This window comes from Cucurbita maxima, unplaced genomic scaffold, assembly GCF_002738345.1.
Source record: "Cucurbita maxima cultivar Rimu unplaced genomic scaffold, Cmax_1.0 Cma_Scf00010, whole genome shotgun sequence".
In the NCBI taxonomy this organism is placed as follows: domain Eukaryota; kingdom Viridiplantae; phylum Streptophyta; class Magnoliopsida; order Cucurbitales; family Cucurbitaceae; genus Cucurbita; species Cucurbita maxima.
The window spans coordinates 3,409,843-3,436,250 of record NW_019272026.1 but is presented as its reverse complement, the minus strand read 5'-3'; the positions used below and the strand labels follow the sequence as shown (position 1 = coordinate 3,436,250).

Below are 26,408 nucleotides of genomic sequence, written 5' to 3'. Positions count from 1 at the left end.
TTTTTTAATTTAGTAATTCAAATTAGAAGCTCGTAAATTTTGTAGTTTTTTTAACCCGATTCTCAAAAGTAGGACCTATACAAAAATAAACGAACCATTATCTTCTTCTGACTTTGGTGTCATTACGAGCAACAACAAGTGTGATGAGGATTCAGCTACAACAATGAAGGTCATTGAAGGCAACGAGGGAAGTTTAAGCTTAATTAAAATGTCGAGGGATTATCGAAAACATCTGGTAACGAACAGAACGACACTCATTAGTACAATAAAATTAATCATAGCCAACCTTGTTAGCCTTGTTGATAGTTTTACAAACAATAAAGGTGACATTGTTGTTAGAGAGAAAAGGGACAAATATTATGGCAAGAACGATCCAAAACCTCTACATCTTAGGATGGACGACGAATCGACCCAAGGTCGACAAGAAATAAAAATCAACAGCAAATTAATACCAACGATCTTTTAACCTTTTCGTTCGAACCATTTGGTGAAACTTTTCCATTCAAGTAAGTGTATAAATAAATAACTCTATAAGCGTCAATCCAAACTCACTTTGATCCTTGCCAAGCTATTTTTCAGAGTGACAATTACAGAATATTTCAATATAAAAGCAGAGCCTATAATGAATAAAAATGCATAATGATGTTAATATTTTATTTCATTGGTCATCAAATGGGATGGATTATTGCTCTTTGTATCTATCTCTTACAATGATTAGCAATTACAAGATCTCTATCTACGATTGGGACACAAAATTGGCCTCAAATTCTGATGAAACTATAAAAACGAATAATACATATTGAAATGAGATCACCACAGCAAACTTGAACAGACCAGTTTCAGGAAGCAAACCTGAATGAACAATGGACTGTAACTACACAGATGGAACAACAGGCCAGTTACTTTCTTGGGGTTTTTCTACACTTCTCTGTCAACTTCTGGTTTACTCTTCCCATTTTCAGGAAGGGGTAGAATTCTGGGTAGCAGATCATTACTAGGGCGACCAGCTGAGTTACCGACTTGCGGTATTATGGGTGCCGAGAGAGCGACATTTTTTATGACCCCATTGTCGATAGTTCCCTGTTCACATCTGCTATTTGTTGTGAAATTGTTGCTTTGATTTTCGTTCTTCTCTTCGCTTCTAGACGTGAAGTTTGTTTCTGCAATGTCCATATTCAAGACCATAGTTAGTTCACTTATGGGAAAGGCATGATATGAACATAAACCAAAAGGACTATTTGCACTCTATTGGAACATCAAATGAGAAACTAGCTAGAGTAAGAGTGGTCATATCAGGCTATGTTTAAAAATCTATCACAAAAGATTGAAAGATAAGCTTTTTGATTTTCAGGCAGATTCAGTAGTATGCTAGGTTAATTCTTCAAGAAACAAGTAGTTGCTTTAAATGTTAAATGTTACCGCAGATATGGTTCAATAATTCCTCTGATTTTCTGGCCTTTTACACAGTTATATAATAAGTTTATCAAGCATCAAGACACAAGATTACCCTTAATCTCTCCAAGAGTGATGAGTTTATTAAGACAATCTCGAAACTTTGTCAACACGATCCGTTCCTGCTCTATGTAGACTTCTGACACAGACTTATCAGGCACATGCGATGATGTGTTGCAACCATGCCCTGCCAAACGATCAGCTGGAGCAGCTCCCATGAACATTGTATCTCGTTCGTCACACATTAAAGCTAAGGTTCCTGGGGACATTGGCCTTGATTTTGTCATATCTGAACTATCTGAATGATTATCATGTACAAGCCTCTCACTTTGGTTTAAACTTCCACACCCACCATCGACAGCTTTCTCATCTGCCTTCTCATGCTGTGAACCATCTCCAGCTGATGAAACACGGGAAATCTGTAGTGGATCATTTATCTGCTCCTCAGCAATTCTTTTTTCTGGACAGACATATAAAGAATTTTCATGTTATTTATAGAGTGCAATTAATGTTAGTTCATTAAGGCTCCGGAAGCATACTAATTACTAAAAAATAAACCAGCAATAGAGCAAGATAAACTGTCAAAATCGTAACCAGCATAGAGTTTTTCCTTACTAGCCACCTTTTTCTCCTATTTCAGCGTAGTCCGATTCTCAAAGAGACATATTATCATCTAACACAACACCCCAAGAGGAATAAAGATTAATCAATTTCGGTGTTTTCTGAAAAAGAGAGGCAAATTACACTGTTTGTTCATGCTGCTGCTGGGAAGCCATTCCCGTGCTTTATTTTTTTAACCTTCAAAATCTAATTAACGAGGTCCAAGGTAAATTCCTTTTCTGCAGTTATATTCTTAAAGCAGATATTTTCTAAAGAAATGCTGCGATACCCAGACCTCATGGCCCCAGTCCTAGAGGCATACATTCTCTCAGGCCAGAATGACAAGATGAGTAGAAACGCATTACATGCAAATTTTGAAAACGCATTACCTGCTATGTTCTTGGCAACTTCACTTGACAACACCACTAAAACTGAGCAAAGCTCCTTCAAGTCGTGTGGCTGGACGAGGTCAGCTAATAGGGACCTTAAAAAAATGGTACACGTTTAGTTCAATAAGCAAGCTGGTTGACTGCATTACTACAAATTCCAGAAACCATTCAACTGATACCTGAATGAAAATTTTGAAGTCCCCGGTGCTGCAGGGCTGCCAGCATGAGCAACTGGGAGGGGAGATGATGTAGACGTGCCTGAAGACATTAAATTATTCACCTGATAAACACAAAGAATGATGTTAGTACCTTGATCGCGAGCCCTGACTCATAAATTATAACATACAGATGCATACAGATGCATACAGCTTTATTACGAAGAAAATAAGAGCTTCCGACTGCATTAAGAACAGACTATAGCTGAGCTCCAATACAAAAAGTAATTTATTATTATTAGAACGCAAAAAGTTCATTTTTATGTCTTCCAGTCTCAATGAACAAGCTAACAGTTTTCCACATTAAGATGTCAGCACACTAAGGAAAGAACGTTTCTATCAGAAATCAAATTTCATATTCTGAAGATACTACCTGATGAAATTCTGGAATGCTGTTGAGGGGGGGATCCTTCCCTACAGAGGCAAAGCATAGCTCTGGGACTTTTCTTTTCTTTGAAGTGGGAAGGTAAGCATAACCAGACGATCCAATAGCTCCAGTTATTGCCGCATTTGCTGCCTGCTGAATATAAGCCATGTTGCTGACATGATCACCATGGAAAAGAGCTTGTCTCTCTTCACTGCCTTCAAAATTCTTGCAGTCCATGCACTTACAGTTTTCAGAGCAGAGAATATTGGCCTGAAAACACTCACAATACTTCTTTAAGCAACCTGATTTCTTGCAATGGCATCCTTTGTTGTGCTTTCCCAGCATTACCACCTCTCCAACCTCATCCTACATATGCTCAAAATAGTTCATCTCGTTGTAAATAAAACACGAACAATTTCTTTATTGAATAGCAGTGATGATAACACATCAAACATCGTTTGCATATGCCAAGTGAAAAATGATAAGAAGAATAAAGAGATTCAAATTCAATGAAGAAAAATGTCAGAAGCCAATACTGGGCCCTCACAAAACGTAACATGCTTTCTCTGAAATTGTTCTTAAAATAAGATGCAAAAAAGGTAGACATAACATCGACTGAACATTCACGAAGAGCTTGGAACCACTATTGATAGCTCTAAATTCAACTAAATATCCGATCATCTCCAGAACCAGAACATTGTTTAATTCCTCAAATGAATCAAGACAACAGAGTAACATCTTCTCTAGAAATTAATGTGACGCCACTCAGATGGTATACTGCTATTTTCTAATTAATTGCACAGAAAGGAAAGAAGTTTCTCAAATGAATTTCTAAAGTGACTAAAATTAACTAAATACCTAATATTCCTCATTCAGTTTCATGGATATATATATATAAAAACCATGATGTAAAGTGTCCATTACACTTGGATTCAAACCAACACACGTACCCTGATCTCTCGTGTTCCATGTGGGCTGCTAGCAATTTTTGGTCGGAATGCATTTGGATTACGTTCTAAAGTAGTTTCAACTGCTTCTCTCCTGAAAGCTTCATTCTCCACATTGTTATAGCAATTTGTGCAATTGCAACCATCACAGTATATTCCAGATGCAAAGCACTCGCAATACCTGTTGATTAATTTTGTTTCAGCTATGACGAAAATTTGAAGGCAACAAACTACCCATATTAATACTAAAGTTCATAATGTAAAAAGATACAAAAATCCACATTATTAGGTTATTTTACTTATATTCTCTAACTATTTATTAAGAGGACATTTCGAGATAATTTTGATCTGCTACTTATGGTATTTTGCAGGAGGATGTAGAGCAGACTCTATATAGTAGAGTAATGCTACCAGTGGCCATATCAAAATCGAAGTTATCAATATTATTAAAAATTTATTGACATACATTCAGAAAAGCTATTCTTCCTGCTGGCTAAACGTCATATGAATTAATATTAGATCCAATTCATTCAAACTGCAAAATGCTAATTGATCTCCACTGGTCCTTATTCAATTCAATTACGGAATAAATGGCCATAGATTGAACTGCAACGGGGGTAAAACGAAATATTGCTATAAATATTACCGCAACTCCATAAATAACATACACCTCACTATTATCCAAAAAGCCACTAGAATATTTGACTGCTGCAGTACTTCCAACATTTCAACAAGAGGTCGACCATGGTTAGCAAAAACAATAAAGCAATTATAGGAGTACCAAAGAGAAATCAAAATCCAGAAACTATTAATAAATGTTACAGAACGACTGATCAGAATAACTGTACTAAGGCATTGGATGTGTTGTAGATATGCTACATTAGCACAGAATTAACAAATTGGTTTAAAAGGGATCCCTATGGGGTAACCAACTTTGTAAAAGCATATAGATCATGTTCTTACAGCTTTAAGCAGCGTGAGTGTTTGCAGTTGCACTGTTTTTGTTTCTTTGGAGTAGCATCTTTTGTTTCAACATTAGACCTCGATCTTGACTTCGGAGAATCTGGCTTTCTGGCCAAAAGAGTAAATAAAAACCGAGTCACACGTCAATTATAAAGTTATCCCAAGTTGTCAAACGTTCTTAGAAGCACTTAAAAAAAACATGAGCAGGCACTGAATTCAACTTTGCTACTGATAAACTTCAAGAACACACTCAAACTGAAGTCGCCTTGGCAATAGAGGTTAGACGTCTTGATCCACATTAAAGACAAGGTCGCAGCTAGAATATAGTACAGGGGAAACAGTGTTAAAATCCATCCTAATCAGAAAAGGAAAAAAAAAAAATGAAGGAAAATTTACAGAAAGAGATTTCTTTTAAATGAGAGATAATAGATTTATTGAAGATCTTTGCCTAACCTATCAAATGAGACAAAAACTACGAAACTAAGATGCCAAATACATAGTTAAAATCGACGATATGAAACTAAGCAACGCCTAAAGAACCCACTGACAAAAAGCACAAAATCTAACCCCCAAACAAAAATGAACAAACTTTCTAACTCAGGAGGAAATGGGGCAAGAACTTTCGAGTAAATGACACAACAGAAGACCAGAAGTTAAATGAAATAAGTTAGAAATAAATGAAGTAATCTCGATACGACACAATTGGATAAATATCACACTCCGAGCTAATTTATTTATTAATATAGATCTCTGATTAAAATGGAAACAATTTTGCGAAATCTCACCCGCCCTTCCCCAACAGAAAGAAAAAGATAAATACTTCACAAAGCTCACAGAATTCGTCAAAGAAAGCAAGAAATCTCAAGCAGACCTCACAGGATGAGGCGCTTGTGTTCCAATGGGCGAAACCATCAAATGTTGTGGGGACTTTGGCTGCGACTGACTCTGCACCACCATCAGGCCCTGTGAGTCTGATTGAGACCGAGGCTGAGAATGAAAATGAGGGTGGTCTGGCAAGACTGCACCACCAAGCCCCGTAAAATTCAGCTGCCTAGCTAGTTTCTTAGCAGGAACATCAGATGAAACGACTTCCGCACTATTAGTTTGAGCATTTGGCGGGGGTAAATTATCCGTCTCCCGATTCCCTACTTCACCCATTAAATTTGAATTTCAAGTATCAAACCTCTAACAACCAATTTTCAAATCCTTTCCAAAACTTCCTCAATCCGCATATTCAAAACCAACAATTCAAACTCGAGAAAATCAACCCAACCTTCCTAATTTCCGGCGCGAATCCCAGTCCAACAACGGCAGTAAAGATCATGCACAAAAACGCGCAATTTCGAAACTGAAAAAACTTAGACGCCAAAGCTGGCTTCTATTACCTAAAATCACAAGAATTTCGATACTCGAAGATAGCCAAAGAGAAGGTAAACTAAAGGAGACCCGCCTAGGGCTATGCAATAATGATTTGTATACAGTACGGATAGACAGAACAAGAAGACGAGCAAGAAGGCTTACGTTGTTCGTTTCTCTCCCTCTCGAGATTTTGAATTTCAATTTTTTTCCAAATATTCAACGGTGAGATTCATCCACTTAATTCGATCAGACGGCAAATGATAAACCAGCTAATCCAACGCTGCAAATTCATAGAGCGAAGAAAACTCCACGCAATAGCCGTCGGATCACGAAAGTCCAGATATTTTCCCATGTGGGCGAAATTAACACACTGGCGATGGGTCTTCCACTAGCTGAACCACACGTGTACAGAGGGAAGATCAAGGGACACGTGTAGAGACTTGATTGAAAGATCTGGCCAAAAAGGAAAGAAAATTGAATTAAGATTCCGTTACTGGAAATGTAAATAAATAAATAAATAAAAAGGAAGAAATAAATTTGGCGGTAGCCGCGCAAGTAGTCGACTCGGATTCTAAATTTGGAGGTAAAATGGGAGAGCTCAGCTCATTACGTCGAGCTGCCAAAGACGAGATTCTCTACTTTCGATTACACGTACAGCAAATGTGAATGGACGGTCTGGATCAAAAATCGTATCACAAGAGTAACGGTCAGGATTAAAATCGGAAATTGATTAAACAAATATTTTACAAACCACTGTTTATAATTTAGTTGGCAAGTTTTCGTGTTATTCCATCCCTATTATTTAAGTAAATAAGGAAATTTTACCTTTGGTTAATAGTTTGTTGCAAGTAAAAAAACGCAGTAATTAACATTGCGCGATCAAGAAGATATCTACAAATTGTAAATTTTACCTATGAAAATAATTGCGTGAGAAGCAAGCAACAATATCTATTATCTTTCCCAGATCTGACAATTGAAAAAGAACAATATATTAAACCATTTACTTCACTATTTCAGCTGGTTGCCAACTACAGCATAAAATAATCAGAAACAAGAAACACACGAGTAGCAAGTTTCCATACTGGACCAGTATGGAAAAATCAACCACGCTCTTCATAACATCCTCTCTCTCTCTCTCTTTCCACGTCTCTAAACACAGATTACAGGGTGCTGTTCTAACCAAAACTTACATGGGAAGCCACAAAAAGCTTCCAGTTTTGACACTAAAATGGACCTCCATCGCGATCTCGTCCTAGGCCACGCCTATCGTCACGCTCCCTTTCAACATAAACATCTCTACGATAGTCTTTTGGTGGAAGGCCACCACTTAATGGAGACCGAAGAGGGACTCTCAATGGTGATCTGACTGGACCTCTGATTGGGGAACGGCTCCTTTCTCTCACGTCGCGTGCCCATCGCCCCCGCTGAGGAAGCAACGACAGTTGTGGTGGTGATAGTGGCCTTCTTTCAAATCCCTTTGGTGATAGTGGCCTTCTTTCAAATCCCTTTGGTGATAGTGGCCTTCTTTCAAATCCCTTCCTCTCGTTGATGAAGTCATCCCTTCCATTGTCTCTAAGGGACCAATCTGAAGGAGGTAGCCTATCAAACTTGGATCTTCCTCTGAAGCTGTCTTCTACATAATCAACCCTATCTCTCCGCAGGTGATGATCGGAATACCTGCTTTCATACCTCGGAGGTGCCAGACCACCAGCTGCAATCTCCCTAGGACCATCCCTGGCCCAACCACGGGGAGGTGACCTATATTCATTAAGAGTCCTGCCAGGAGAACGTTCAATAGGGTGGGCAGCAAAGCGTCTAGGAGGAGAATGCAGGGATGGTGGGCCAACATAGCCTCCTCTTCGAGGACTTCCACCAGCTCCAGTTCGGGGTCTGTTGCAGTTGTTACAAAATTCTCGTCTTGCAAAGTTTAAGTTGTCACATCTAATGAAGAATAAGAATCAACTGGTTTGAGAAAAGAATAGCACCATGAAGCAATGTAATGAAAGAACGTACAGTAAACTATGCATTAAAATAAAATAAAATCTCCGTTAGAGTATAGTACAACATGCGAAATGGTGAAGAAACCGGATCATCAAAATCATTCTTTCACATAAAAGATTGGCACACACATTCGAGCTTCTCTGATGAATCATGTTTCATTCGATACAACCACTACAGCCAAACCCGTTAAAGAAATATGCTCTCTTTTTTAATCCATAAAAGTAATATGCATGACAGAATTCTTATAGGAAAAACAACCTCAGAGTTACGTTTAAAAAATAATAACAAAATAAACTAAACCAACCAAAATACATTAATAGAAAGGATCCTATTCCATGCAACGGTTAAAATTCTAATTAATATATCTAAAAGGTGTAATGGCATGGTTATCAGCTAAGGTTTATCTGTACAAAACAGAAGTAAATCCCATTGCTATATATATACATCAAATTGTGGTGCTAGATTAGTACTTACAAAGGATCTGAGCAATACCAATCCCCATCCCTAGGACGCACATTTGGATTATTTTTACTACGTTCCCCTCTAAATGGCCCAGGAGCATGTCCAGGGCCATCAAAACCTCTCCCAAATGGCCTGCCACCACTTACTCTTCGACTGTAATGAGGCGAAGTATCTCGATACCTACCAAGATCCCTCCCACCACCAAATTCACGGCCCCGTGTGAGACCACTAGAATGATCAAAATCAGAAATATATCTATGATCATCCCGACGACGTGTGGGAGAAACTGAACCTGCATGCATTCTATATCCTGAAATAAAAAAGGGAGTGGGTTCATAAGATATAAGAAAAGTAACAGGTTGCATAGGAAAACTACTCGAAGTACAACAACCATATATCTCCAAAGATTTTCTCTGATACAACTGCAAAAGGACCAACCCAAAGAAATTGACAACCATTGCCATTCAATGTTGGCATCTCCTCTCTAAGAACAGAGCAAAAGAATGTGCAAAGATGCAGAGAAGAGAGAAAGTTCTGATGTTAACTGCCCGTGCAGGTTCCATATGTTACCACCCACATCATGAGAAATTTTAACAGAAGCAAATAAGATAGAAAAACCATGGCTACTTGCAATGAACACATGTCCAGCGTTAGTACATGTAAAACCCACATCCATCTATAATTTGAACCACCATAGCCTAGAAAGATTCTATTTCCAATTTTCCACAAACCCAGCAATGCGCCCAAAACCATGTCTTGAAGAAGCAAAAACTCAGTGCACCGAAGTCCTGGCAATGAGAAAGGATGTCCACCAATAGCCCAATCTTAAATGAACAACACATACAAGCTAGAGTCAATCACAAAGGAACAATCAACCCATGCCAATACACAAAATTCTTCAGTTGAATGACACCTGGGAGGATCAGTAAGACCAAAGCAAAAAGCTCAGGAAACAAACTGTCATAAAAAAACCCGCATAAATTAAAGTATCCAAAATCCAGATTGAGCAATGGCACCCACCCTACTCCTCTGTTATTTAAGAAGTCAACTCCAAATCTTATTTGCATGGTCACAAAAGTTCGTTACTGCTTTTCAAATCATACCGATGGATTTCCATGCATACTGCAAGAACAATTTTCCGTAGAGTCTAGTTGGCTAGCCACATCCTGTTGAAATGACCAATGATACCTTCAATCATTGACCATGATTTGTAAGAGTTGAAAGGAGGAGAGGAAGGCAGTTAATTCAATTGTAGGCCACTGGGCTGCCATTGCTATACCAATTCACACTACCAAATACTTAATTGAAACAAAGCCCTAATTGTAGGATGAGGTACAAAATGAAATATGAAGATCCCAAGTTTTCCTGCAAATCAACCCTTAATGAATCTGAAAAATAGATCAAGAATTGCTACACATAACCCAGATGGCCCTTAATCAACCAATACAACCCAATCAATGTCTGTTCCATGAGAATATCCTCACCCCTTGGATGGAAATATAGACAGTGAAAAAGTCCACCTTTAAGTTGAGAGAGCCAAAGTCAAGCACCATTAAGTTCATTTAGAGCTCATACCAATAGTCTCAACCAGGCAGGCCAACAACACTTCTTTAGCTTGTTATTTGATCGCCTTCAATTTCTCAAGAGAAAACCCTCACCTCACCATGATTTGATTATCATCAGTATTCAAACATATCTTACTCCAACCAAGCCCAATACCATAAATTCCCCAAAATGACAACGGTTGAATTGATAGCTCTCCACTCAGCAACCCAGAATTTCTTGCACAAATTTTAACCCCAAAATTAAATTGTCTTAACATGGAAAAAAGAGCAATTCCCAGGATCGTGAACTGAGCCTGCACTTACCCAAAGCCCTCCTCAAGATCTAAGTTCTTGCAGGCGGCAACACAAAGCTGTAAGAGAATAGAAAATTTTATTCCCAGAAAAAAAGTTTGACATGCGGAAGAAGATTGACATTCTCGACATGCAAAAGAAAATGGGGATAAAATAAAAGAAACAAAGAGACCACGGAATTCATTTGTTACCGGAACATCATAACATTTCTATAAGATCAAAGTGATAACCAAAAACGGATTTGCAAAACCCTAGTTATCAATGCATCCTATCCTAGTATTTGATGAATCAAAAGAAAACGTCATACACAATTTGATATTTTCTAATAAATTAAACTAAGTTTGCACAAGATGAGAATATAAGCTTATAAAAAAGTTTGCTAGAGATCTAGGAAAAATACTCAAATATCTTCTGCAAATAACCAATACATCCTCTCCAACAAGTTTCAAAAAAAGAAAATGAAAATCTGGCCTCCTGTGGAATTGGCACTCGACTGTGTCTCTAATGGCAGGGTAGACATAATGCATGATTATTGAACTCACCAAACGCCGTCATAAATTGGTCAGAATCAATGGTGAAACCCATTAATTCCAATAATCCACCATTTTGAGTAAAAATCTTAGATAGCATTCCTCTAGGTGAAAGACATAAAAAAAATCATCCTCTCTTACCAACGGCAGATGGATATTTGTCTATAAATGCAGGCATTCATATCCGTTCTCTGTGGTAAGGCAGCAAGAAGGACCAGGGAGAATAATAATAATACAGATGAGTCAAACTGCAATTATCTTGGCAAAGCTCTTTGATAAGGTCTAACTAAAAATATGAGAAAAGACCAACAAGAGTATAGAGTGCATGGAACCTAAGGAGTAACACTATTAAGATTTCTTCAATTATCCATCCAGGAAAAGAGAGCCAGGATGGTTTTCTTTATTTTCTTTCGAAGCATATCTAAGGGTTCCATCTCCCATGAAACTACAACATACTTCGGTTAACTAAATTATCCCCCCACAATTGAGACAGAACTCGCAAACTGGAATTTAGCTAAAACAAAATTTACAAGGACGGCTATAATTTTGAGACAAGGAACCTAATGGAAGGAACTTGTAAACATGTAGTGACATAAATTTACAGGTTATATACACATTTATGCATCTGTAATCTTTACATCAACTTCTGAGAAAGCACATTGATATATCATATAAATTCTGAAGGTATCAAGACTCAGCGACCATCCTTTCATAAAAGAGAAGGTGATTCTGTGGCTATGAATCAATGGAGCGCCTTATTGAAAACTTAGGCTAGAAAGGACCATGCGAACCTCTACTGCAAAAGGTAAGGGTTTGGATAGCTTTGTTGAAGCAATAGTGACTGACTACATTATCTTGGAGTAAACATCACTTTCCCTTTAAAGCTTTAAGTCGTCTTTTAGCCTCGATGAACAATCTAATAATCTCCATTTACACGGATTGGATTGTAATTTACTTTCTGTCATTGAAAATAAGTTTTCCACCAAATAATGCATAAAAACCCTAACTAAAGGCGCCAAGCAATTAACTTCAACACGGTGACAAGTTTTTTAGAAGGAAAAAAAAAAAACATTTAAGCACAGAAACTACTTATTCAATCATAGCTCGAAAACCGAGCAAAAACAAAGGTGTACGGTAGAATAATAACGAACCCAAATCATCTGAATATCGATCCAATCGAGAATATTGTGGAGGGTCACGGGGAACCTCACCCGCCTCATAATCGCTTCCACGACCAACACGGCCGCCACTGGTTCCACAGACTCCGCCACCACCCCCGTCACTATTTGAAGGCCGGACAACAAGACTGCTCAATAACGGCTGATGGTGTGTCGTAGAGTCTTTACCCCTGGAACCCATCCTTTCGCCTTGTTTTCCTAACTCTTCTGCCTGATACGATGTGCAGGGACGAACGGGTCGGTCTGAAGTGTGAACGCCGATTATCGTTGAAAAAGATGGAATGTAAATTCATAAACCCTAAATTCTAGTTATGAGGAATTCAGCATGAGAAATTACGTAAAAGGGTATGCCTCCTTCCGCTTCCGCTGACCGTTTCGGGCAAAATAAATATCACACATTTTCCCACCGTTTAATTTACAAATTTACGAAATTTGTAATTATTATTTATGGTAATCAATTATGTTACTTCAAAATATTTGACCAGACTAAAAATTATCAACCTTTAGTTTATAATTATTTCCTTTTTAGTTTTATTATTTTATGTTTTTTCCTCCCAAATTTTATATTATAATTTTATTATATTTTCTTTAAAATAAAGGAACGAGTGTATTAATAATTTTTACCAATTATCTTGATTTTAATATACAGGGTGGAACCTCTTTTTAATAGACTGCAATACCTGTCGAGCCAAATCGGACAACATCTCTTAGCGGTAAACTTAGACTATTACATAACGAGATGAGAGGCACAAAACAATGTCAAACTCGATCCGGATCGCAAGCACGATTTACACAACACAACTGTCATACACAATGCACCTGCTGCAAACATGTATGTAAGATCATGAGCAACATCACAGAGAGAAGCAATACTCTATTTAAATCGTCTAAGTTCTGGCATCCATTGATACCAGTGAGAATAATAAGCTAACAACCCGTGAAGAATTCATCTTTTTGATAAAAGTGGAATACACCCACAATCTCAAAAGTTCAAAATAGTGTTAGGAATCACGGGTCTTCACAATGATATGATATTATCCACTTAAACATAAGCTCTCGTGGTTTTGCTTTGAACTTCTCAAAAAGTCTCATTACCAAAAGAGATGTGTTCTTTACTTATAAACTTACGATCATTTCCTAAATTAGCGACCTTAAGATTCACTTCCAATCAATATCAATAGGATTTGAAGAAATAAAATTAAGTAAAAAGATCACATCATTATTGATAAAAAGAACAGGATACTAAAAGTTCACAACACTGCATTATTAATAATTGTTTGTTGAAGAAACTGATAGTATCTATCTGCTTTATCACATTAAAGTGATGAATTTAATGAGAGCAGTGACAGCGTTCTGGGATGCTAGCCCAGCAAAGGCGGCAGCCTCATTGGACAAAGCAGAGCCTCCACCAGCCAAATCAGACAGTGATCGAATTGCAATGAAGGGTATCTTTTGTTGAAGACAGACGAGTGCCACAGCTGCAGATTCCATGTCAATGGGGGTCACATTGAATGTTGAATGCAGGAACTCTCTGTAAGATTTATTGTCAACAAACACATTGGCAGTGACCCCTCTTTGCACTCTCACTGCAACAGGCGCTCTTGGTAAGCAAGCTGTTGAGTTCACACACCCTTCCAACTTCAGTCCCTGTAGTCATGAAGTTACAGGAACCGAATTATAAACTTTCACGAGGCCTTATACTATATATTGTGCAAATCAGAGAGATAGAGCTTTCAAATCTTTAACATGCCCAACTGTTGTGTTGTGTTCTCTCCTGCTCTCTTTTTATAGCAAGCCAACCAACCTTGGTTGGTTTGTGTAACCGTCCTCAAGTCCACCGCTAGTAAATATTGTCTTTTTGAACTTTCCTTTTCGAGTTTTCCCTCGAGGTCATAAAATATGTCTACTATGGAGAGGGTATAGCGCTACTATGACTAGTGCCTCGCATCGTCTGGTGACTGATTCATATACCATTTGTAACAATCTAAGTCCACCGGTTACAAATATTGTCATTTTTGGCCCCGGTTTTAAAATGTGTCTGCTATGAAGAAGTTTCCACATTCTTATAAGAAATATTTCGTTCCCTACTCCGTGGAATCTCACAATCCACTCCCTTGGAGGCTCAACATTCACGCTAGCACATGATTTATAACAGCTCAAGTCAAGCACTAGTAGATATTGTCTTCTCTAGGCTTTCTCTTCTGAGCTTCCCCTCAAGGTTTTAAAATACATTTATCAGGGAGAGGTTTCCACACCAATTACTGGGAGGTGTGCCAGCGAGGACGCTAGGCCCCAAGGGATGGTTTGTGAGATCTGATATTGGTTGGAGAGGGGAACAAAACATTCCTTATAAGAGTATGCAACTTCTCCCGAGCAGAGTTTCAAAACCTTGAGGAAAAAAGCCCAGAACGGAAAGTCTAAAGAAAACAACAGCTTTACAAATTGATTACTTCAAACTTACACTAGAATCAGACTTGGAACATGATGGTTTCAATTATTATGGAGGTTGTGGGGTATTACAGACAGGTACCTCAAGTTTCTTGGCTGCTGAAAAGTAGCGTCTGTCCACAGGAATCCAAAAGACACGCTGTCTGATTTCAGGAGTTCCATCCACAGGGAAGATCTCTTCTGGTTGGTACCAAACATTGTTTAAAAGGTTGTCTGCAGATGTTTCATTCTTTGTCTCAACTGTATTGAAGTTGGAAAATTTCAAGAACCCAATTTCTCTTGTGTAATCTCCATTGGATTCTAATGCAAGTTCGTCCTCTGGTCCATCTCCAAACCGCTGCTCACAACATGAAATGATTAGAAAAACGCCATTTTGAGTGCTTCCCTTGGAGGGATTTATTTGTTTACCTGCCAATTCCATAAGCCTGTATGAGCCCAATACTGAGGAATAGTTACATCTCCAATTTCAAGCTCAGGATCAGCATTTCCTGCTATTCCATAGTGAAGCACACCCGTTACCTTAAACAGAGTTAGAAGCAACTCTGTAGTTGTTCCTGCATTAAGCTATTCATAGATGGAAGATCAATGCACCATCCCGATCTCGGCATAATTTAATTAGTTAAAACATATCAAAACAATCGTTTTTTACGACATACCATGCTTAGTCCTGTCATCACAACTATAACCTTCTTGCCTCTTATATGTCCGAATCGAAACCGTCGACCTATAAAACATAAAACGAATCAGAACTCGAAAATCGACTGTTATCTGTTCCTTACACAAAAGCAAAAGCATAGATATGATGACCTGAAAAATCCAAGTGTGGAAGAGTGGGATCAACCACGAGGGTTGGAGATTGAAGAAGAGGGTTCATTTCAAAGGCATTAGGCACCACTATGCCCAAATAAGGGCCATTTTTGTTTACCATATCAATCTGTTTCAAGACAGTGGCAGGAACAGCTGCATGGGCCATGAGGCTGATCTCCAATACCATTATAACTACACCGACCAACATCATAGAACTCTCCATGTTTCCTCTCCAATCTCAAGCAGAGTTTGTTTCAAAAGCCTGTTGATATATAATTGGAAGAGACGTGGGGTGTTTGTTTACATACGTTACAAAGTCAATCAAGAAGGTTGATGTAGTATTAGGCCTTCGGAAGCCACCTACAAAGTTGAATAGTAATTGGATTAGCACATTGATTATGGCATGTAATTACGACACGTGGTCCAAGATCCACATCGGTGGGAGAGGAGAACGAAACACGGTATAAAAACCTCTCTCTAGTATATACGTTTTAAAAATCATGCGGGGAAACTCGAAAGTAAAAGCCAAAAGAGGACAATATAGGCCAGCTACAACCCAAGCGAGTAAGATATCGACGGGTCATTCAAAGATAAGGAGGCGGGCATTGACGTTTGCAACTTTTTGGGATATTAAGCAAACATTTAATTTGAAGCTTATCTAAATTGAAAAATTAAAAATAATTTTATTTGTTTTGGAGGTTGAAAATATGAGGGTGGAAGATCAACGTTGAATTAAAAATATAATTAACTATAATTGAATACTTAAATTTAATAAACTTTCCATCTTAATAGCGTAATTGCTTCGTTTTCTTGATTAAACTGTGATAGAACATTGAAGAGTTTATTTATATATATATTTTTATATGGTGGCTTTGACTGTTTCAATTTCTTAAATGTTTATCAAATTGGCCAAAACTAACGTCTCAATCTATTATATTCTTTTATATAATAATATCCACGGTTCGTGTGGGACAAAATGACTCATTTATCCTTCTATTCACGTTAAAAATTTCTTTAATTATTTTTTATTTCTTTAATATATTCATACTAATATTGGATAAGAATTTAATATGTGGACTTTCATAATTGTTGTTATCATAAATTCATGAATTTTTCTTCCATGCATAATCCATGAACTTAAAAAAGTGTTATGAAAAAAATAATATTTTAAGTTAATATTCTTTTTTTCCCCTTAAAAATATGAATTTTGTTGGATGGATTTATGCAATTGACATGTATCTTATATACAAAAATATCAAAGATATAAGATTTACATGTGAATGCATTATATTCCCTCGTTAAAAAAGGAAATATATCCAAACTTTCTTAGCTTTCGATTAGCGTTCATCTCATAGTCCCAATTAGATCATGTCAAGATTACGACGTTTTACATATTTTATTTTAATGTATGAGATCTCACTGTTCTTAGTCTCGAGCAATGACTCGAACAAGTGTTTTATAAGGGATAATAAAAAACATCATCATAATAATTAACATATTAATTATAAACTAAGATTATAAAGGGAAAAAAAAAAAAAACCACAATTACTGAGAAAAGATTAGATTTTGAAAGGCATCTGCTACAACACTGTTGGTATAATATTCTTGTGGTTGGCGTATGTTTGCATAGCATCATGAGCAATCAGCCTTTGGTTTCTTTAGCAGAGTGACTGCTCATGATGATATCACTTTCATAATGTAGCTCTCTCCAACTTCATTCTTCCACCACCACCACCACCGTCTACCGGAAACCGCCACCACCGCCGAACGTCGGAGCCCAATAATCTGCTCCATTCTCACTCCCAACTTGCAGGGTGCAGGATACTGGAACCAGACATAACCCTCTACCCCTCAGATCCTTCTCTCCCTCCTCGTCCTAAAACAAAAACAAATTTCATACCTTTAACAAAAGAAAAATTAATAGCTAAATGCAAGTCATGTTTGTCTGGTGAGATCGGGTGAGAGACTCCATTCTTGTTCAACCCGTTGTCGTTCACGAGCTAGTGAAAACAATAACATGAGAGAAAAGCCAGGAATAAAGCTGATTAATTTGGTGTTTTTAAGAAACTTTATTGATTAAGAAGCAAGGGTAATGAGAATGTATATAGTTATTAAAATCTTGGATCATTTCAAGTCAATAAAGTTGGATACTTTATGATTCCTTACCAATTAAGAATGTACGATCAAGTAGCGTAGCCTTTTGAAAAAAGGAAAAATTAAATGTATTATATTTAAACCTCACCTGGCCAGGGTCCTCAGGAAACATACAATTTCTTTCCCCTGGAACCTACAAAATTAAAAAAAAAGAAAAAAAAAACAAATTTTGTCCATAAATTTGAAATGGGTTTTACATATTTTTGGAAGTTGAGAATTATTTCTTACAGAATGTTGTTCTTGCTGCCTCGTACTTCCCGAAGCATTGCCTAAGTAAGGCAAACTGAGGGCCTGAATCCAATGCAAAAATGAAAGATGATATGAAATTAAAATTTAAGAAAGAAATGTATATGAAATTTAAAAAAAAGAAAAGAAAAAGAAGATGGAAGAAGAAACATCACCTCAATTTGAGTATGAAGGAATCTGATGTACCCAATAGCTTCTAACAAAACTGAAGCTGTGTCAGTCTGTACAAAATAAAAGACAACCTCAGCTTCACGCCACAACCATCCAAATTCATATATATATATATATATATATATATTTGCCTTAAATTGAATATTTAATCAAAATTAAATACTCTATATTTATTTATTTATTTTTGTTTTTCTGGGTCCATAAGGTTTGAACAAACAGCTCATTCTCAAGACTTTGGCAAAGAAAAAGTTTGTATTATTATCAAAAGTAATTCTCTTTTTTCTAATTCAGTAATTAATCCCTAAAACGAATCAAATTACTGTTGGGGATATTAGTTTTTACCTTCCCAAATGGAGAAACAAGCTGGTGGAGAGCTGTAATTCTGTCACCCAATTTTTCCTTCCTAACCTGGGTTATTATTATTATTATTATTATGATGATATATATACATTTACCAAAAAGAAGCATTAATAATCTAAGCAGCACATGTAATTCTATGGTAAAAGAAGGAAAAACATGGTGTAATGAGTTCAATTTAGTATTAAAAATCAGCGAGAGAGGAGAAATGGACAAGCAAGAACGACAATTATATCATCCACAATAACAGATGTTTGTGTATGTCCATGTGGGTTGGTTTTTTAGTTTGTTCCTTTTGTTTTTGTGGATTTTGATTCTTACCTTGAAACTGGTTTGGTTTGAAGAGGATTCAACCCTGGATTTCTTCATTGCCCCACCCCTTGGATTGCTGTTACACTAAACAAATACAAACCCAAAATCAATTATGATTCAACTATATTCAAGGTTGATATTAATTATGTTGTCTCTTAAGGGTCTCTTCCAAACCCCGATACTAAAGTTTTGAACATGATATAAATGATTCGTGTACTGACCTCGGAAGAGCGATCTGGTTGGGGATGTGTAGGGCGGGAATGATGAGTTGGAGAGTTGTTATGGTTGTTGTTATTATTTGAAAAATCCAACATATTACTACTGAAACTTGGGATACATGAGTGAGGAGAAGAAGCTGGTATCATAGGGGACCAGTTTTGTTTAGGAGCCAATTGATAATCGTCGCCTACGACACCGACACCGACACCGACACCGCCTTGTCCGTAGCCATAGTTGATGGAATGAGGTGAGTGGTGTTTCTTGACATCAACTTTGCCATTCAAAATCTCTTCATCCCAATCCTCCAACTTCTTGGCTTGTTGAAACATTGGCATACAACCCTTTTGATCCTCTTCACCAACCACATCGCCCCTTTATAATAAAAAACATAATGGAAGTAAAAAAGGATTAAAATTTAAAAGAGAAAGAGAGAAAGAGAGAGAGATTTACAAGAGAAGTTGGCTCCAAGAATCTGGAAAGTGGTGTTGAAGGTGATAGAAGGAATTAGAAGGAAAAGGAAGTGAAGAGTGATTATTTGAATTCCACCAATTAGGGTTTTCTGAACCCATCATCATCTGTTGCATAACTGAGCTTTGCAATCCCCCTATGTTCATCTTGATTCTTCTTCTTCTTCTTCTTCTTCTTCTTCTTCTTCTTCTCTTCTTCTTCTTCTTCAACAAGGCCTTACCAGAGAAGCTTTGAATTTTCAGAGAGATTTTGAATAATCATGGAGTTTCAGACACAACCTTTGTCTTTATATTCTCTTGTTTCTCTCTCTCTCCTTTCTTTCTTTTTCTTCCTTCTTTATTAACCTCTCTTTTATCTTTATTTCCTTGCTTTTTCTTCTGCTTTCACTTTATATCCGACCTAGAGTGGGACAACAAACTTACAATTAGAGTCCCGGAGAGAAGAACGAAACATTCTTTATAAGAGCATGAAAACGTAGACGCGTTTTAAAGTCTTAAAATATGCAAATAAGGACGTTCGGACCCAAAAGGGTGAATTTGGCAGGGATCTCACATCAATTGGAGAAAGAAAAAAGTGTCAGCGATGATGTTGACCGTGAAGAGGGTGGATGGAAACCTTTTCTTAGCATACGCATTTTAAAGCCTTGAAAAAATTGGAAAAAGGAAAAAGTGCCAGCGACGATGTTGACCGAAGAGGGTGGATGGAAACCTTTTCTTAGCATATAGATTTTAAAGCCTTGAAAAGATGCTAGTAGTGGACTTGAGTCATTACCGTGCTTTTTTAAATTTCTTTTTCTTATATGTAAATTCAATTATTAAAGGCTAAGGTTTTGTTGGGTACACCATGATGATAAATTTGGTTATTGTGGCTAAAATGTAAAAAATTAATTATTATGAATAATACAAAAGGCATAAGATCAGAAGTAATTCATTTCATATCATTAAAAAAATTATTAAAAAAAAAAAAAAGCCCGTGACAAATATTCACGGAGTTCGTGTAGTTTAAGGAGTTTGTGTGTTGTCCGTACCGCCAAAATCTTTGTCGGCTGTTCGAGTAAAACTATATCTTCCATTATTTGTAAACCCTAACTAAGGCTCTATGGATATCAATATATTCCTTTTCGTTTTTGCCTCTCTCCTATGTCTGACCATAACTAACATTCTCCTCCTTGTCTTCACTCTCTCCCTACATATTCTCTCTCATTTCCATAATCATTTCTTTTATATATATATTTTCGTAAGGTGACGCAGTGTCGTGGTACTTACTCTGACTCTCAGATAAGTTGATCAACTAAAACTTGGGTTTGATTTCAGTTTTTCGAAATGTTTTTTACCCATGGAGATATCGTCTCTCACTTACATACCCATGACTTTTTTTTATTTAGCTAATATACGACTTCAACAATCCTCACCAATTCATTGGAATGGACGACATTGTTGAACCCTCCAAACAGTTTTAGAAAACTTGGTTAGAGAAAGTTTTGAAAAACGTTTGGATAGTAATTTAAAAAAGTAATGTTATAATCTAGCAAATAGAGATAGAAATCTTTTTGGATATTGATATTATTATATAGACACATAGCTATTGTGAGATCCCACATTAGTTAGAGAGAAGAACGAAACATGAGCATGAAAATCTCTTCCTAACGAACGTGTTTTAAAACCTTGAAGAGAAGCTTGAAAAAATATGCACACATATTAGGTAATTAAGAGGGAATAAGATTGTTTAAATCATTCCATGCAATATGATATTTTTCTGGATATTGTGTTTATATTCTAAATGTATTTATTTATTATCACTAAGATTAATATTTTAATTGAAGGTATGATAAAGCATAGGAAAATCTTCTTATATATGTATATGTCACACCTCACATGTGGTCTCTATTATTGGATTAATTAACTTCAAAAAAATGATTTTGAATTAACAAAACCCTTATCACCGACCAACATAATGGATCCATAAATTCATGGTTATTTTTGTCTGATACAAATTAAAAAAAAAATAATAATAATTTTGAATCCGACACGAACGAAATTCGATGATATTTCTACCAGCACGCATGGTTCCAAAGTGTCCTAATTCATTTTAATTTACTTAGAAATGGAACCGAGGCGTTTTGAGTTGCCCGACATGTCGTTTTGTTGAAGTTCAATATTATTCGAGGCATGAAAGAACGTGTAAAATTTTGTTTGATGCTGTCGTGGTGAATCATCGGATTCCTGCCATCACATGCCCCAAAGAAAAAATTAAAAAATTACTTAAAATTCTCCTTGAATTACTCCATTATTCTCCCTAGATTATGATCCCAAGATTGCATTTTTTTTTATTTATTATACGTTTATTAATTCCTTTTATTTTTATAATAATGAAAATTCGAAAAGCAAATTAAAGTGAGAGTTTTGGATCCAAACCCCACAAAATATGATGTTATGTTCTTCAAACACCAAATTCACTTATTGCCTTTGCGTGCACGCTTTTATTTTATTTTATTTTTTGAAAGTGGATTAAAAAAATCAATAATATTGCCCCAATATAAAATAATTTTTAAAATTAGTTTAAAAAATATTTAATAAACTTATATAATTTTATAATTTGGAAAAAAAAAAAAGAAAAAAAAAGTCTTTTATTTCCCAATTCAGAAGGCATCTACACTACAACCACAGCTTTGTTCTTTTTATCATAAGATGACAATTAAAACTCCAAATTTGTAACTTTGTTTATATAAATTGCCTAACTTCTAAGCCCCTATCTGCACCCATTTTTGTACCCTAACCTTCCATTACATAGGTTTAGCTAATTGATTTACAAACGATTTGACGTGGGACCGATATTGTTTTTATTGATTATTATTATTATTATTATTATTATTATTATTATTATTATTATTATTATTATAGTATCGTGTCGAGTGTCGAGTGTCGAGTGTGTATCCAGGGGTATAGGTCAAATTTTGAAGGGTTCAAAACTTATGAATATGGTCTTTTTATACTTAAACCATATTTGTTAAATTCTAATAACATTGTTATATTTGTATTTCAAGTTATAATTTCTATCCTTTATTTTGTTAAATTAAAATTTATATTATATAATGTATTGTAAACTATACAATATTGCAAAATAATAATTATATATTTTTTAACATAAAACATGTCCACAAATTAAATAATAATAATTTATATACAAACTAATAATTAATGATATCTTCAACTAATTTTATTATTTATAAATATAAAAAGTTTTGAACTAATGAAGAAACCTTTTTTTTTTTTTTCATTTTTTCAAAAAAAAAAAAAGAAAAAAAAAAGTGTGCTTTGTTGAAAAACCATTAAATGAAGGTGGGTTAGAATGAGGTGGTAAAGTAAGTGAATATTGTTTTTACAGTTTTGGTCATGGTGAAAAAGGTACTTCATTTTTTTCTTTTTCTTTTTCTTTTTTAAAAGAAAATATTTATATTGATTATTTGAATTATTAATATAGATATTAAAAGGGTTTAACACAGACAACGGAATTATCTTAATAACCCGTATCTTACTTCTTAAACTATTCCTTAATTATTCTCCCTTTCTGTTAATTAATCATTAATATCGACAATAATTTCTTCTACCTCATATCTCCATACTCATCCTAATTAAAATATTATTTTCATCTTTATATTTTATTTTATTTCATATATTTTTAACAAATTTAAAATTTAGTCATTCAAAATAAAATAAAAATACCTAATAATTACTTCAGATTAAAAAATAGAGGTATGGAATATGAGAGGAAAATATGGGTCACCCACCTATCAGATCCCCACATCTGTCCCCTAATTTTATGTTATTTTAAAAATATTACTAAAAAACATTAGATCAATGTTTAATTCTAAATGGGATGATAGATTAAAATTAAAAAAAAAAAAAATTATTATTATTATTATTTTAAAGGTCGATACTTGATCTCAACTCCATGTTAAAAGCGAGAGGTGGGTTTATGGGCCCGGGTGCCACCACCGTCCAAGTCCATATGGGTGTAGAGACTTCCCGACTTTCTCTATTAGGCTCTCCTTGTCCCTCTCTACATTTAACTATAATTATATATTTTATTCCTTTTTGAAAAAATATTATATATATATATATTGATTGTGGGCTCCCCACGCGTGAAAAGGACCCAAAAGTTTTTGGACAGTACTACCCGCTAAAGTGGGAGTGGGCCCAAGAAGAAGGCCCACTACTCTACGCCCTTTCCCCTCTTTTCCACTCCCAAAAAACCATTTCTATATTTTTTTAACCCCCCAATTTCCCACTAATTACTAATTAATTTTTTTTTTTTTTAAATACCATGTATTTTAAAATTATAAATTTGCTTAAAACAAGCTGAATTGAGTGTCTCAAATAGTCAAAGGGTTGTTTGGTAAATTCATTACATTAAAGATTATAAAAAGGTAGAAAGTTTAGGGTCTCTAATTAATCATTACCAATAGGTAACTTTATTATAGTTAATTTATAAAAACATAAAAGAGGAATTAAATCAAATGTTTCTTCTTTCTTTTATATCTATACCTTTATAAACGAATCATTTTAATTTTTTATTGCGTCTCTCATACAATAATTTTATTCATTAGACAAGTATAATAATTATTGCATAAACGATTTTTAAATGTAATATTAATTAATATAGTTATAAATGTTGTTTTTAAACAGCAAATTCATATTTTAACTTATTCTTAAGAATAAAATTGATTTTTTTAATCTAAAGTTTTAATATTAAGTACAAGATTGAAGCATGAGATGAGCAGATTAAAAAAAATATTAATTGGGATTAAAATGGAGGGTAGTAGTTGGAGGTACCCATAATAATTAATATGTCACAATATAGCCATCATCCTCTCTCTATTTATACATTAAATGACTTTAACACGTGATCTTTCATTTAAAAAGAAAAGGTGTACCAGAATATTTAATATGGTACTTTAAGAGATATGAATTCTTTTTTTTTTTTTTTCTATTTTTGTTCCCTTTATTTATTTATTTATTTATTAAATGTTTGTTAGTATGGAAGTTAAAAGTTGTAGGTTTAAATTATATATATTTTTTCAAAGAATTAAAATTGTATTTTATCATTTTATATTATAACAAGTTTATATATAACTTAATTGAAAATGATAGGGAGCATTCTGGGTGACCCTATGGGCTGAAGTTCACCCTGAACTTATGGGCCCATAATGCCGAAAAGCCCATAAGAATTTCCTTCGTGGGCCCAAGTACAAATAAATCACAATCCGAAGTGTGTTCCATATTTTATTGTCTCAACGAAGAGAATAATATAAATCATACCCTTGTTGGTTCATAAAAAATTGTCCCATTATTGAACTAAGCAAATAAATAATAAAAAAGTTATCGGATTATAATGTAATTAAGGAAATAAAACAGTTGTATTTGATTTAAAGGAATTTAAAAAATAAAAATTGGTTGTATTAAAAGAAAATATATTTTGCGTAAAGTGTAATAATTAGTATTTATTTATAGGTGTGGGTGTACAAAATTGGTGCGGCTAATAAAATGGAATAATTTGTTTGGGAGGGAAAGGTCGCATCAGGTTGTCAGATGTCGCACTCACAAAACCAAACTTTGTATGAGTCTTTCTTTAAAATGATTCCCAATTTTTATTTTTTTATTTTTTTTTATTTTTTATTATCATAAAAAAAAAAACATGTTTATTACGAGTTTGTTTCATTGAAATGGTGTGTTTTTTTTTTTTAATGGTAAATATAATATTAATGGTTTGAAAAACACAAAGCAACATGATCAAATAATGGTCGCAGCCAAATACTCCCATATTACTATACCAAATAAGTCACTAACACACACATTCTTGTAGCTTTTATTTTCACTTTGTATTTATATATATATATATATATATATATATATATATGTATGTATGTATAGCATATGAATTATATAAACATTAAACGATGATACAATAAGATGAGAACAGAACACATGTGATAATGACTGATTTATTCTGAATAATATGAAGCATCTTTGGTTGGAGAGGGGAATATAGGGAGTGTGGGGAGGGGTAATTAAGTAATTAAACTCATCATATTTTGGACTAAGAAGTAATTAAATTAATGTTTAGGGTTTTTGGCTTTTTATAACAAGTGGAGAAGTGCGATTCATGTTGTCTGAAATTGACACCCACTCTTTTATGATTTCACTGTTTAAACTACATCCATCCATCCATCCATCCATCCATCCAGCTCAGACACTGCTCCATGACACGACACTATCACTTCGACTTATACTGCCTTCCTGGCCCCACTTCTTGACACGTTGGCCCCACCCTCCTTCCCTTTATTGTGTTATTTTGGGTGGGGTGGTGTGGAGGATATAACGGGGATGGGATGGTGGTGGTTTAGACTTTACACACTCCCGTGCCGTCCACTTCACAACATAACGCCGTTTTTGTCCCCCACCAACCCATCCTTTCCCGGTTACTTCCCTTTCCACCACCTTTTTTTTCTCTTTTCAAAATTCTAATACTAAGAAAAGATGGGGTATGAAAAACCTCCCTTGAATGGCTCTAATTGCTCTAAACCCTAAATCTTAAACTTGAATCGCTCTAAACCCTAAACCCTAAACAGGTAGCGTAGCGTGTGTTAATGGGAGCAGCTTTCTCAAAATTCCCTCACTTTCCACCCCCACCCACACACATATATGTATTTAAATTTGACCTGTTGCAGACAACAAAGCGGCCAAAACAATTTTGTGATGGGGCTTGAAAATCTGGCGAGTTCTTACACAATCTGCCCCGTGCTATCCTTTTCCGCATTCCTTCCCCTGTTACGCTGCTTTCAATTTGCACTGTTTTAATGCTGTCCCTCGGCGCAGGTTAGCGTTCTTTCTTTGTTTTCCAGTTTCAT

General features: G+C 35.4%; 4 protein-coding genes across 13 annotated transcripts; all 4 read right to left on the bottom strand.

Annotated features, from left to right (window-relative positions):
- Positions 1–623: 623 nt before the first annotated feature.
- Positions 624–6,841, bottom strand: LOC111485148 (protein tesmin/TSO1-like CXC 5). Its single transcript, XM_023131894.1, has 8 exons — positions 5,805–6,841; positions 4,934–5,041; positions 3,974–4,151; positions 3,030–3,389; positions 2,621–2,721; positions 2,442–2,536; positions 1,508–1,912; positions 624–1,160 (listed from the first exon to the last, which is right to left on the bottom strand). The coding sequence occupies exons 1-8, from the start codon at positions 6,089–6,091 to the stop codon at positions 919–921; spliced, it is 1,776 nt and encodes a 591-aa protein (XP_022987662.1). The 5' UTR covers positions 6,092–6,841; the 3' UTR covers positions 624–918.
- Positions 6,842–7,269: 428 nt separating this feature from the next.
- On the bottom strand, positions 7,270–12,637 carry LOC111485202. Of its 6 annotated transcripts, none has more exons than XM_023131976.1 (4): positions 12,353–12,480; positions 10,624–10,670; positions 8,768–9,065; positions 7,270–8,233 (listed from the first exon to the last, which is right to left on the bottom strand). In XM_023131976.1, exons 3-4 carry the CDS (start codon positions 9,055–9,057, stop codon positions 7,516–7,518), a joined length of 1,008 nt encoding a protein of 335 aa, XP_022987744.1. In that variant the 5' UTR covers positions 9,058–9,065; positions 10,624–10,670; positions 12,353–12,480; the 3' UTR covers positions 7,270–7,515. The 6 variants fall into 6 exon arrangements, with proteins under 6 accessions (XP_022987744.1, XP_022987743.1, XP_022987739.1 ...); XM_023131975.1 differs by having other exon boundaries at positions 12,293–12,409; XM_023131971.1 differs by lacking the exon at positions 10,624–10,670 and having other exon boundaries at positions 12,293–12,637.
- An 878-nt stretch (positions 12,638–13,515) lies between these two features.
- On the bottom strand, positions 13,516–15,838 carry LOC111485222 (bark storage protein A). Its single transcript, XM_023132006.1, has 5 exons — positions 15,575–15,838; positions 15,424–15,491; positions 15,176–15,331; positions 14,850–15,104; positions 13,516–13,966 (listed from the first exon to the last, which is right to left on the bottom strand). The coding sequence occupies exons 1-5, from the start codon at positions 15,795–15,797 to the stop codon at positions 13,631–13,633; spliced, it is 1,038 nt and encodes a 345-aa protein (XP_022987774.1). The 5' UTR covers positions 15,798–15,838; the 3' UTR covers positions 13,516–13,630.
- Positions 15,839–17,119: 1,281 nt separating this feature from the next.
- On the bottom strand, positions 17,120–19,827 carry LOC111485224 (transcription factor bHLH68-like). Of its 5 annotated transcripts, XM_023132009.1 has the most exons (9): positions 19,484–19,827; positions 19,036–19,405; positions 18,824–18,898; positions 18,488–18,553; positions 18,130–18,195; positions 17,957–18,019; positions 17,817–17,861; positions 17,532–17,574; positions 17,120–17,452 (listed from the first exon to the last, which is right to left on the bottom strand). In XM_023132009.1, exons 1-9 carry the CDS (start codon positions 19,645–19,647, stop codon positions 17,316–17,318), a joined length of 1,029 nt encoding a protein of 342 aa, XP_022987777.1. In that variant the 5' UTR covers positions 19,648–19,827; the 3' UTR covers positions 17,120–17,315. The 5 variants fall into 5 exon arrangements, with proteins under 5 accessions (XP_022987777.1, XP_022987779.1, XP_022987778.1 ...); XM_023132011.1 differs by lacking the exon at positions 17,532–17,574 and having other exon boundaries at positions 17,120–17,450; positions 19,484–19,826; XM_023132010.1 differs by lacking the exon at positions 17,817–17,861 and having other exon boundaries at positions 19,484–19,826.
- Between the last annotated feature and the right edge of the window lie 6,581 nt (positions 19,828–26,408).

Coding starts and splice junctions, on each gene's coding strand:
- LOC111485148 (XM_023131894.1), bottom strand. CDS start 6,091: ATGGGTGAAGTAGGGAATCGGGAGACGGATAATTTACCCCCGCCAAAT. Junction 4,152..4,933: donor CACTCACGCTGCTTAAAGCT/GTAAGAACATGA, acceptor ATTAATCAACAG/GTATTGCGAGTGCTTTGCAT. Junction 1,161..1,507: donor CACTCTTGGAGAGATTAAGG/GTAATCTTGTGT, acceptor TGGACATTGCAG/AAACAAACTTCACGTCTAGA.
- LOC111485202 (XM_023131971.1), bottom strand. CDS start 12,500: ATGGGTTCCAGGGGTAAAGACTCTACGACACACCATCAGCCGTTATTG. Junction 9,066..12,292: donor TCGATATTCAGATGATTTGG/GTTCGTTATTAT, acceptor TTTTTATTTCAG/GATATAGAATGCATGCAGGT. Junction 8,234..8,767: donor TGGTATTGCTCAGATCCTTT/GTAAGTACTAAT, acceptor ATTCTTCATTAG/ATGTGACAACTTAAACTTTG.
- LOC111485222 (XM_023132006.1), bottom strand. CDS start 15,797: ATGGAGAGTTCTATGATGTTGGTCGGTGTAGTTATAATGGTATTGGAG. Junction 15,492..15,574: donor TCCACACTTGGATTTTTCAG/GTCATCATATCT, acceptor TATGTTTTATAG/GTCGACGGTTTCGATTCGGA. Junction 13,967..14,849: donor CAGCAGCCAAGAAACTTGAG/GTACCTGTCTGT, acceptor TCATGACTACAG/GGACTGAAGTTGGAAGGGTG.
- LOC111485224 (XM_023132009.1), bottom strand. CDS start 19,647: ATGAACATAGGGGGATTGCAAAGCTCAGTTATGCAACAGATGATGATG. Junction 19,406..19,483: donor TCTTGGAGCCAACTTCTCTT/GTAAATCTCTCT, acceptor TTTATTATAAAG/GGGCGATGTGGTTGGTGAAG. Junction 18,554..18,823: donor CAAACCAAACCAGTTTCAAG/GTAAGAATCAAA, acceptor ATAATAACCCAG/GTTAGGAAGGAAAAATTGGG.